Source organism: Rhinoderma darwinii, chromosome 10 (genome assembly GCF_050947455.1).
Source record: "Rhinoderma darwinii isolate aRhiDar2 chromosome 10, aRhiDar2.hap1, whole genome shotgun sequence".
Classification (NCBI taxonomy): domain Eukaryota; kingdom Metazoa; phylum Chordata; class Amphibia; order Anura; family Rhinodermatidae; genus Rhinoderma; species Rhinoderma darwinii.
In genome coordinates this window covers 25625-38682 of record NC_134696.1, presented here as the reverse complement: position 1 = coordinate 38682, position 13058 = coordinate 25625, and the positions used below count along the sequence as shown (strand labels likewise).

Sequence of the window (13058 nt, the reverse complement as noted above, 5' to 3'; positions counted from 1 at the left end):
TATTGTCTGTATAGAGGAGGACATATTGGAGGAACACACTTCCTGTATTGTCTGTATAGAGGAGGACATATTGGAGGCGCACACTTCCTGTATTGTTTGTATAGAGGAGGACATATTGGAGGCGCACACTTCCTGTATTGTCTGTATAGAGGAGGACATATTGGAGACACTTCCTGAATTGTCTGTATAGAGGAGGACATATTGGAGGCGCACACTTTCTGTATTGTCTGTATAGAGGAGGACATATTGGAGACACTTCCTGTATTGTCTGTATAGAGGAGGACATATTGGAGGAGCACACTTCCTGTATTGTCTGTATAGAGGAGGACATATTGGAGGAGCACACTTCCTGTATTGTCTGTATAGAGGAGGACATATTGGAGGAGCACACTTCCTGTATTGTCTGTATAGGGGAGGACATATTGGAGGCGCACACTTCCTGTATTGTCTGTGTAAGGGAGGATATATTGGAGGCGCACACTTCCTGTATTGTCTGTATAGGGGAGGACATATTGGAGGCGCACACTTCCTGTATTGTCTGTATAGAGGAGGACATATTGGAGGAACACACTTCCTGTATTGTCTGTATAGAGGAGGACATATTGGAGGCGCACACTTCCTGTATTGTCTGTATAGAGGAGGACATATTGGAGACACTTCCTGAATTGTCTGTATAGAGGAGGACATATTGGAGGCGCACACTTCCTGTATTGTCTGTATAGAGGAGGACATATTGGAGGCGCACACTTTCTGTATTGTCTGTATAGAGGAGGACATATTGGAGACACTTCCTGTATTGTCTGTATAGAGGAGGACATATTGGAGGAGCACACTTCCTGTATTGTCTGTATAGAGGAGGACATATTGGAGGAGCACACTTCCTGTATTGTCTGTATAGGGGAGGACATATTGGAGGCGCACACTTCCTGTATTGTCTGTATAGAGGAGGACATATTGGAGGAGCACACTTCCTGTATTGTCTGTATAGAGGAGGACATATTGGAGGCGCACACTTCCTGTATTATCTGTATATAGGAGGACATATTGGAGACGCACACATCCTGTATTGTCTGTATAGAGGTGGACATATTGGAGACGCACACTTCCTGTATTGTCTGTATAGGGGAGGACATATTGGAGGCGCACACTACCTGTATTGTCTGTATAGGGGAGGACATATTGGAGGCGCACACTTCCTTCCTGTATTGTCTGTATAGAGGAGGACATATTGGAGACGCACACTGCCTGTATTGTCTGTATAGAGGAGGACATATTGGAGACACTCACTTCCTGTATTGTCTGTATAGGGGCGGACATATTGGAGGCGCACACTTCCTGTATTGTCTGTATAGGGGAGGACATATTGGAGACGCACACTTCCTGTATTGTCTGTATAGAGGAGGACATATTGGAGGCGCACACTTCCTGTATTGTCTGTATAGGGGAGGATATATTGGAGGCGCACACTTCCTGTATTGTCTGTATAGAGGAGGACATATTGGAGACGCACACTTCCTTCCTGTATTGTCTGTATAGAGGAGGACATATTGGAGACACTCACTTCCTGTATTGTCTGTATAGGGGCGGACATATTGGAGGCGCACACTTCCTGTATTGTCTGTATAGGGGAGGACATATTGGAGACGCACACTTCCTGTATTGTCTGTATAGAGGAGGACATATTGGAGGCGCACACTTCCTGTATTGTCTGTATAGGGGAGGATATATTGGAGGCGCACACTTCCTGTATTGTCTGTATAGAGGACATATTGGAGACGCACACTTCCTGTATTGTCTGTATACGGGAGGACATATTGGAGGCGCACACTTCCTGTATTGTCTGTATAGAGGAGGACATATTGGAGGAACACACTTCCTGTATTGTCTGTATAGAGGAGGACATATTGGAGGCGTACACTTCCTGTATTGTTTGTATAGAGGAGGACATATTTGAGGCGCACACTTCCTGTATTGTCTGTATAGAGGAGGACATATTGGAGACACTTCCTGAATTGTCTGTATAGAGGAGGACATATTGGAGGCGCACACTTCCTGTATTGTCTGTATAGAGGAGGACATATTGGAGGCGCACACTTTCTGTATTGTCTGTATAGAGGAGGACATATTGGAGACACTTCCTGTATTGTCTGTATAGAGGAGGACATATTGGAGGAGCACACTTCCTGTATTGTCTGTATAGAGGAGGACATATTGGAGGAGCACACTTCCTGTATTGTCTGTATAGGGGAGGACATATTGGAGGCGCACACTTCCTGTATTGTCTGTGTAAGGGAGGATATATTGGAGGCGCACACATCCTGTATTGTCTGTATAGGGGAGGACATATTGGAGGCGCACACTTCCTGTATTGTCTGTATAGAGGAGGACATATTGGAGGAGCACACTTCCTGTATTGTCTGTATAGAGGAGGACATATTGGAGGAACACACTTCCTGTATTGTCTGTATAGAGGACATATTGGAGGCGCACACTTCCTGTATTGTCTGTATAGAGGAGGACATATTGGAGGCGCACACTTCCTGTATTGTCTGTATAGAGGAGGACATATTGGAGACACTTCCTGAATTGTCTGTATAGAGGAGGACATATTGGAGGCGCACACTTCCTGTATTGTCTGTATAGAGGAGGACATATTGGAGGTGCACACTTCCTGTATTGTCTGTATAGAGGAGGACATATTGGAGGAGCACACTTCCTGTATTGTCTGTATAGAGAAGGACATATTGGAGGAGCACACTTCCTGTATTGTCTGTATAGAGGAGGACATATTGGAGGCGCACACTTCCTGTATTGTCTGTATAGAGGAGGACATATTGGAGGCGCACACTTCCTGTATTGTCTGTATTGGGGAGGACATATTGGAGGCGCACACTTCCTGTATGGTCTGTATAGAGGAGGACATATTGGAGGAGCACACTTCCTGTATTGTCTGTATAGAGGAGGACATATTGGAGGCGCACACTTCCTGTATTGTCTGTATAGAGGAGGACATATTGGAGGCGCACACCTCCTGTATTGTCTGTATAGAGGAGGACATATTGGAGGCGCACACTTCCTGTATTGTCTGTATAGGGGAGGACATATTGGAGGCGCACACTTCCTGTATTGTCTGTATAGGGGAGGACATATTGGAGGCGCACACTTCCTGTATTGTCTGTATAGAGGAGGACATATTGGAGACGCACACTGCCTGTATTGTCTGTATAGAGGAGGACATATTGGAGGCGCACACTTCCTGTATTGTCTGTATTGGGGAGGACATATTGGAGGCGCACACTTCCTGTATGGTCTGTATAGAGGAGGACATATTGGAGGAGCACACTTCCTGTATTGTCTGTATAGAGGAGGACATATTGGAGGCGCACACTTCCTGTAGTGTCTGTATTGGCGCACGATATATTGGATGCTTGACAATATCTGCATTGAGCAGCTGATACAATGCCTTCCAGGCTGACGCTGCTGTTCTGTGAACGACTCTTACTATTATACCCGGCATAATTCTGTATCTTTGGACAGACTGATCTGTATTCATGTATAATAATCTAAAGGGAATGTGTTGCCAGCAAAACATGTTTGTTTTTTTTTTATTAAACATTTAGTGTGTAGGTGATTAAACATTGTTCAAATTTTTTTTTATTTTTTTCACGAGTCAGGAAATATTATAAATTAGATTCTAATTTATAATATTTCCCATCGCTGGTCACTAGATGGAGCTATTCCCAAAATTGCAGCATTGCAAAATTGGGAAAAAAGCCCTCGCTCTAGTGAGCTCTCAGCATCCCCCCCTCCTTTATCCTGGCAGGTGCCGGGATAAACGAGGGGTTTGAACGGTCTAACCTCCTACACTGTGTGTCGCCATTTTTTGAGCTAACACACAGTGTAGTAGGTTTACATACAGTAGTAAACGTACACGAACATACATAGAAATCTCTTACCTGCTCCTGCCGCCGCGGCTCCCTCCGGCCCGTCCGCTCCGTCTGCTGCCGCTGCTCCAAGTGCACAAGTCCAGAAGCCGCGACCGGAAGTAGTAATCTTACTGTCCGGCCGCGACTTCCGGTCCACAGGAAAATGGCGCCGGACGGCGCACATTTCAAATTGGACTGTGTGGGAGCGGCGCATGCGCAGTTCCCACACAGACGGCGTACACAGAAGTGGATGGGACGGGACCCGTTCGCAGTCCCTATGGGACTGTGGCTGCCGTATTCCATGTCTGTATGTGTCGTTAATCGACACATACAGAAATGGAAAAAAAAAATAGCAACCCCCATAGGGAAAAAAAAGTTTAAAAATAAGAAAAAGTAACACACAAACACACAAATATAAACGTTTTTAATAAAGCACTAACATCTTTAACATATTAAAAAAAAAATTGTGATGACACTGTTCCAAGCCATTTTTTATATTTTTTTGTTTTACATTCCCCGCCTCAGACGAGCCATAACTTCTTTTTTTTATTTTTCCGTCAGCGGAGCGGTGCGAGGGCTTGTTTTTTGCAGGAGGAGTTGTCGTTTCTACCGGCGCGAAGTGCTGTATAATGTGCAGGGAAACGGCAAAAAATCTAAGTGGTGTGGAATTGGAAAAAACGACGATTCCTCCATTTTGTTTTGGGTTTTGTCCTTACGTCTGTCAGCGTGCGGTAAAAACGACAAAGTGACTTTATTCTGGTGGTCCATCCGATTACGGCGATACTAGATCGGGTTTTTAATGCTTTTCACCGCTAAATTGACAAAAAAAACTGCGATTCTGGTGTTTTTCTATTCTTTTCGTTTTGCGGCGCTCACCGTGCGCATTACATAATGGTATATTGGAATAGTTTAGATTTTACTGACGCAGCGATACCAATTTTGTTTATTTTTTTTAATTGTTACATTACTTAAATGGGAAAAGGGGGGTTTTATGAACTTTTAATTTTTCACAAAAAAAAAATATTTCACTAATAAGAACTTCATTTAATTTTTTTTCCACATTCTATTAGTCCCCCTAAGGGACTTGAACCAGCGATGGTTGGATCATGGTAGAATACACTGCAGTTTAGTGTCATTTTTGCAGGCGTCTGTTAAGCCCTGCAGAGTGAAGGCCGACCAGGGGACTTCATTAGGCCCCTGGGCTGTCATGACAGCCATTGGTGACCCTCGATCGCGCTATGGGGCCGACGATGAGCTGTTGGGGGGGCGCCCCCTCTCTATAACGGCTCAGATGCTGCTATCGCGATTGAGCACAGCATTGGAGGGGTTAAACAGCAGGATCTCTATTCTTGGCCATTTGTCCCGGGTGTCGGCTGTAAAACCCAGCCGACACCCGCAGTGTATGGAGCGCGCTCACCGCTCATACTTCTCCCCTGCACCTTGACGTAAGTGCACATCGAGCTGCGTTCAGGGGTTAATATGAATTTGCTGGTCCCGCTGTAGGTCACGCCTGATGTTCTCTTTGTGCAGCTTTTACATTATTATTATTATCATGATTGTTGTTCTGTTCAATCCCTTAGTGAAACCAGTGATTCCCAAGTGCAGAGTGCCCAAATCTGTGCCTGTGGGTAAATCTGCTGTTCTGCATTGCCAGGAGAATGAGGGTTACCCCAGTTCTGTGTATCGCTGGTACCGTAACAGTGACGCTCTGCCTGAAGACTCCAAAACCAACCCAAAGTTTCTGAATTCCTCATTCGTTCTGAATATTAGTACTGGGAACCTGGTGAGTAACGTTATACTCCTGGCTTTGTGAGCCCCGGGCCAGTCACTGACCTTTGTTTCCCCCTTTCTTCCCATCAGGTGTTCGCTGCCGTGAATAAAGGCGACATGGGCCAGTATTACTGTATCGCCAGCAATGCCGCCGGTTCTGCTCGGTGTGACGCGCAGCTTCTAGAAATCTGTAGGTTCTCATCCCTGCCTTTTATCACAGCCCATAGTTGGTAACCCCCTCCCATAGGTTTTTGTATACAGCCTTTATTGCTGCTTAGGAAAGCTCGGATACATTTCATTCTTCGTGTCCACTTGTCCCCGTCCAACTTGGCGCTCATTCAATTGGGGACTTCGATTTCTTGTTTTTACCCTGACATTGACAAGTATTTTTTGTCATTTTTTTTTTCTCTCCTTCAGATGACTTGAATGTTGGTGGCATCGTTGGAGGAATCCTGGTTGTGGTTCTGGTGCTGGTCCTCATTACCGTCGGCATCTGTTGGGCCTATCGGAAAGGTTACTTTGCCAACAGCAGCAGGCCCGATGGTCAAAGGTTTGAGGCAGATCATTAAGTCTTTCCTGAGTGATATTTGTTTTAACTGGTTGGCGACACAGGAGGAGAATACTTGTCCTGAGCTGCGGGGGCTTGTTGTATCTCGCCCTGTGTGACCGCCAGTGTGCGCATGAAATCAGGAGCGGAGCAGCGGCTGTAATACACAACCCGCTCTAACGGCGGAGAGAAGAGAATGCCACAATCAAAGCTCATCGCGGCATTCAAAGATAATAGGAGAAGGGACTGCCCTTTAATCGCGATTGAGGCCCATAACTTGTATGGCCAGACAGCCCATGGTCCATTGAAGGACCCCAGGGCTGGCTAACCATATGCCTTGTTGTTCTCATACTGAGATATGTCCTCACAACTGCCTGTGTACAATCGGTGTATAGATCTATGCCAGTACATTACAGTTAAAAAATCATAATGAAAAATCCCTCTATGGGATTTAAGTAAAATGAACTTAACCGCTTCCCGACCGCCCACTGTATATTCACGTCGGCACTTGCTGGGCTCTGTGCAGTGCCGACGTGAATTCACGGTGGGTGTTAAAAGCGCGATCCGGGTGTCTCAGAGTAGCGCTGACACCCGGATCGCGCTGTTAACCCCTGCCTCTGGTCCCGGAGACATGACCGGGACCTAATTGGTTCAGGTCCCGGTCATGTGATCGCAGGGAAAGTGTGTTGTAGCAACGAACTGGAAAGTTTGTTTCTATAACAAACTGGAAAGTTTGTTGCTACAACAAACTTTCCCGGGGACCGATTGCTGGTGCTGCAGTCGGTTATAAGGCAGAACCGGGGGCCATATGACAGCCCCCGGGTCTGCCATGCACAGCAGCCTATGAGAACCAGCCGGAGGCCGGTCCTCATAAGCTTCCTGTCAGTGTGACTCTCAGCGTCACACTGACAGTTTATATATAATACGTTACACTACCTAGGTAGTGTAATGTATTATAGCAGCGATCAGTGCTGCCGGGCTTCAAGTAAAACAAGTAAAAAGTAAAAAATAAAGTAATAAAAAAGTTTTATAAAAGTGTAAAAACAAGTTATAAAAGTTACAAAAAAAATAATGCTTTTTTTCCTATAATAAGTCTTTTATTATAGGAAAAAAATTAAAATGTTAAAAAAAGTACACATATTTGGTATCACCGCGTTCGTAACGACCCCAACTATAAAACTATAATATTATTTTTCCCGCACGGTGAACACCGCAAAAAAAATAATTAAAAAACAATGTCAATCACTTTTTTTTGGTCATCAACCCTCCCAAAATATAGAATAAAAAGTGATCAAAAAGTCACATGTACCCCAAAATAGTACCAATAAAAACTACATCCCGTCCCGCAAAAAACAAGCCCTTACACCGCTTTTTTGACGGAAAAATATAAAATTATGACTCTCAGAATACGGGGACACAAAAAATAAATAATTTTATCAAAGTGATTTTATTGCGCAATCGCCACAAAACATAAAAAACCTATATACATCTGGTATCGCCGTAATCGTACCGACCCGCAGAATAAAGTAAAATGTCATTTATACCGCACGGTGAAAAGTGTAAAAAAAAAAAATACAAAAAACATTGTCAGACTTTATGTTTCTTTGTCACTTTATTGCCAAAAAAAATCTAATAAAAAGTGATAAAAAAAAATCACATGTATCCTAAAATGGTACTAATGAAAAGTACAGATTGTCCCGCAACAAATAAGCCCTCACACGGCTCCGCTGGAGAAAAAAGAAAAAAGTTCTGGCTCTCAGAATATGGCGATGCAAAATGTGCAGAATGTCCAAAAGCGGATAGGATCGGGCGCCATTTATAAGTGCGACACTGGCCACATATCTGCGAATTATTATTTATGTACCCCATTATTATACCCTCTTATTATGCCCTGATGTACTCTGCCCAGTTTACACATGACCCCCACATCATAAACTGAGATACCAGCAAAACCCCAAACAGAACAGTTACCAAGCAAAATCTGCGCTCCAAAAGCCAAATGGCGCTCCCTCCTTTCTGAGCCCCACAGCGTGCCCAAACACCAGCTTACGTCCACATATATGACATTTTATATCCGGGAGAACCCGCTCAACATTGTATGAGGTATTTGTCTTCATTGGCACAAACTGGGCACAATATATTGTGCATTAAAATGGCATATCAGTGGAAAATTTTAATTTTCACTTTGCACCATCCGCTGCGTATTAACGCCTTGGCACACCACGACTTAATAGCATGTCGTGGTGCGGGGGGTTATATATGGAGCGAGCTCACGCGCTGCGCCCGCACCATATTCTGCAGGTGTCCGCTGTGTATTACAGCTGACACCCGGGAATAACGGACAGGAACAGCGATCGCGCTGTTACAGGAGCCTGTAAAATGACATTATACTGCAATACATTAGTACTGCAGTGTATTGTACCAGCGACCTAATGATCGCTCGTTCCAGTCCCCTAAAGGGACTTTTGGGAGGTTTCCACTGTTTTGGTACCTCAGGGGCTTTGCAAATGTGACATGACACCCGAAAACCATTCCAGCTAAATTTGAGCTCCAAAAACCAATTATTGTTCCTTCCCTCCTGAGTCCTGCCATGGGTCCAAACAGCAGTTTATTACCACATATGGCGTATTGCTGTAATCAGGACAAATTGCTTTACAAATTTTGGGGTAATTTTTCTCCTTTATTCATTGTTAAATATTTCTATGTTTTTTCAGAAAAAAGTAGATTTTCATTTTCACGGCCTAATTCCACTAAATTCAGCAAAAAAACTGTGGGGTCAAAATGCTAACTATACCCCTAGAACAATTCCTTGAGGGGTGTAGTCTTCAAAATGGAGTCAGTTTTGGGGGGATTCCACTGTTTTGCTTACTCCAGGGCGTTGCAAACGCGACATGGCACTGAAAAACAATCCAGCAAAATCTGCGCTTCAAAATCCAAATGGCACTCCTTCCCTTCTGAGCTCTGCCGTGGGTCCAAACAGCAGTTTAGTACCACATATGGGGTATTGGCGTAATCGGGAGAAGTAGCTTTACGAGTTGTGGAGTGCTTTTTAATCTTTATTCCTTGCAAATATTATTTTTTTTTATATTTTTTCCGAAAAAAAGAAGATTTTCACTTTCACAGACAAACTCCAATAAATATAGCAAAATACCTGTGGGGTCAAGATGCTCATTATACCCCTAGATAAATTCCTTGAGGTGTGTAGTTTCCAAAACCGTCTCACTTTTGGGGGGTTTCCACTGTTTTGGTACCACAAGACCTCTTCAAACCGGACGTGGTGCCTAAAATATAATCTAAAAAAAGGAGGCCCCAAAATCCACCAGGTGCTCCTTTGCTTCTGAGGCCGGTGTTTCAGTCCATTATCACACTAGAGCCACATGTGGGATATTTCTAAAAACTGCAGAATCTGGGCAATAAATATTGAGTTGCGTTTCTCGGGTAAAACTTTCTGTTACAGAAAAAAATGTATTACAAATGAATTTCAGCAAAAAAAATAAAATTTGTAAATTTCACCTCTACTTTGCTTTAATTCCTGTGAAGCGCCTAAAGGGTTAAGAAACTTTCTGAATGCTATTTTGAATACTTTGAGGGGTGCAGTTTTTAATATGGGGTGATTTATGGGGTCTATCTAGTACTTAAGGCCCTCAAAGCCACTTCACAACTGAACGGGTCCCTGTAATTATAGCCTTTTGAAATTTTCTTGAAAATGTGAGAAATTGCTGCTAAAGTTCTAAACGTTGTAACGTCCTAGAAAAATAAAATAATGTTCAAAAAACTATGCAAATATAAAGTAGACATATGGAATTGTCAGGTCCGTATTTCACACCGAATAACCACCTCTGTAAATTGAAAGCTGAAGGCATGCCTGGAGAGAAGTACACCACACAAATGTCTGAGGTACAGCTTCAATGTCAGCCAGGAGCAACTGAACTTTATTCAGAACAAAGAAACACACACAGAGAAGACACATGCCCCTCCCTATAAGTTTTCCTATACATTCTTCTGCACACTCCTCTTTGCATTCCAGGGGGCGGTGTCTTCCATAGGTGTGTCCGACATGAACAAAGAACTTGTTATATATATCAGTATATTACACAAAGAACTGAAATGTATATACATATGTGTGAGGATAATATTTTTCAGACAATATACATAGTAATGATCCCTGACAGTCCCCCCTAAAAATATTATTACTCTATCCCTGAGTCTTACCTAGCAACCAACTACTGACCACTCGAACCAGGCGGGTAGGGGTTTTGGATTTCTTCACCAGCTTGAGACGAGCTACTCCTGATGAGTAACCCCCCTTTGTACCTGGACTTCCAAGGTGTCGGAGTGGTCCTAACTTTCCCTATTCTCCTCTGGATACAGGATGGTTGTCTTGATATAATCTACAAACCACTGCTGGTTGTAATATATATATATTAATCCAGTCTACATTTTTATTAACAGTAATAATTGTCGCACTATCACTTACTGTCCTAATGGGACTTTACCCCTGCAGATATGACAGGTCATGGGCAGCACAGTGACCTTCACCTCACACCTTCACATAAAACTCCTCAGATTGTAATCTGCAGCACCGCGGCATATTTACACACATTATAATTATAAACCTCAGACATTATAAACAATAGGGCCTCAGCTAATAATCATAATACTATCACCAATCTCATGCTATCACCCTCAGGTCTCGGGTCCCATCAGTTCATTGCCAGTCCTGTACACCATCATCTTCTTCTTCTCCTGTCTTCTGCTCTTCACTGACTGTCACCCTCAGGGTAACCCACACAATTGTGGAGTCAGACTACGTTGGTGTCCAGTGGGGGAGTTATTATTACCCCCTCCTGGTCACTTATCAAAACACTTGATCCTGCTGTCGGATTCACTCAGGTCTTTGGTCTTTACTTTGCTGATGTCATCAGGACTTGGTTTGGTCCTTCTCATCTGTCCGACACCGTCTCCTTTGGTTTACGTCATCAGGCTGTACATAGCACCTCATGTTGTGAGCCTGGGGTGAGATCCCACGTAGGCGGATTAGTGGAGTTGTATTGTGACTATCAAACCCTCCGCATCTGTACTCTTCCTCTGGCAAGTTACTTGTCTGGGCGGCCGCTTAGAATTGTGACACTGCCGTCAGTTCATGATAAACGCGTTGTACTGGCTCAGGCTGTGCCTGCCGCATCTCAGTGATGGAGTTTATCGTGTTAAAAGTCTTTTAGTTCATATTTACTGGCAATTGCTGGGGACCCCCAACTCTTGTCAATTGTTAAAATAAATACTAATCTGGTGATAACATCATCCGCATACATTATAAACGTTGTTCTAAGTACATACAATAATGTCAGGCCCCTAAATGACATCAAACACCTTTATATAAGGAAAAACTTCTCTGTTACAATGGACAGGGCACCTAGAAGATGTGTAACTTATTGGGTACATTTCATTTGCACTTGGTGATACTTTTTCAGCAGGATTTGTACCTTGATCTCAGCTGATTGCCTGGAACATCTCCACCTCACAGAAAGATACACAGATTCCACATGTTTATCTGACAAGCGTCTTAAACCTATTTTTCTTACTCTAATCTGGTTCGTTCTACCTGGGAAGGCCTCTCAAGGTCGGTTCTCTTCGTAGGAGGCAGGTATGATAAGGTTGGCACCGGTCTGCCAGGACTGTTCTGTAGGCAAATCAAACAGCTCTAACAGAATTTAGCAGCGACAGCTGTAAAACCTGGGACATACCAATTAGATCTTACCCAAATAATTAATTTGAAGAAAAACATTAACAAATAGCATCTTTACATCAAACGTTCACACTGGTCAGTAACTAAAACTTACAAACTGATTCTTCTTCTTTATATACATATCTATACATACACATATACACTGCACAGAATTCTCTGCTCTAAAATTTCCCTTTCACAACAAAAATAAAAAATAAACAAATAAAAATGTTTTCTAATGGGAATATTCCACTTCTGTACCTTTTATCTGACGCCTCCAATAGTCCAATGCTAAGGCTGGTCCAGAACTTTACATAAAACTTAACCTCAGTATTTAATATTCCCACAACACTTCTTAAATACAATTATTAAACAAACTAACCTTGGGACAATGTCTAGAGAACTGCTGACATCTTATCATTGTACAAACACCAGTTCAATACTTGGGATAACATTGTTCCCCCGTCACTTACACACAATGTCTGCAATGGGGAAGATACCGGCCGGGCTTCAGGCCCCCCCTGAGAACAGATCTACACACATGAGCACTTTGTCATACACTTCTACCTCGGGTAGTTGTATGTTCTGCAGTCGCTGGGACGGGTAATCTGGCCGGGCTTCACAGGTACCTTTGCTGTTTTACCTATGTCATGCCGTGCGCACATCACGCCGGCTGCTACAAACCTAGTGGTGGCATTATTGTATCCAGGGACAAGCCAATTTACTGATAACTGGCCGCACATACCCTTGTTGTCAGTTCTGTCTTCTCTCGCTCTCTCAATTGGCTTACCCGATGATCCAATAAAGTTCCTACTACCAATGGGCCCATAATTGTGGGCGATGCCAAAAGCGTACCCAGAGTCAGTGTAAATGTCGGCCGTCTTACCTTCTGCCAGGTTACAAGCCTCAGCGAGCACCTCCAGCTCCGCTCCTTGAGATGAACAAGAAGGTGAGAGTGGTTTCTGGGTAATTTACCTGGTGCCTCGTATCCCGGCTTGTACATACTGTATAATAAAATCTCTTTATTACAAATTTACATTAAAAACCCATGTCACATATAGATAGAACATCTCAAAGGGGTGGCGTCTTC

At 43.5% G+C, this 13058-nt stretch overlaps 1 protein-coding gene across 3 annotated transcripts in view; it reads left to right on the top strand.

Annotated features, from left to right (window-relative positions):
- The window catches only part of JAM3 (junctional adhesion molecule 3), a 95013-nt gene that overhangs the window by 63355 nt on the left and 18600 nt on the right, over positions 1-13058 (top strand). For all 3 annotated transcript variants that reach the window (XM_075839093.1, XM_075839092.1, XM_075839091.1), the window contains 3 exons: positions 5507-5709; positions 5787-5886; positions 6114-6246. In XM_075839093.1, coding sequence (XP_075695208.1) covers positions 5507-5709; positions 5787-5886; positions 6114-6246 — 436 coding nt within the window. The remainder of the gene's footprint in view (positions 1-5506; positions 5710-5786; positions 5887-6113; positions 6247-13058) is intronic.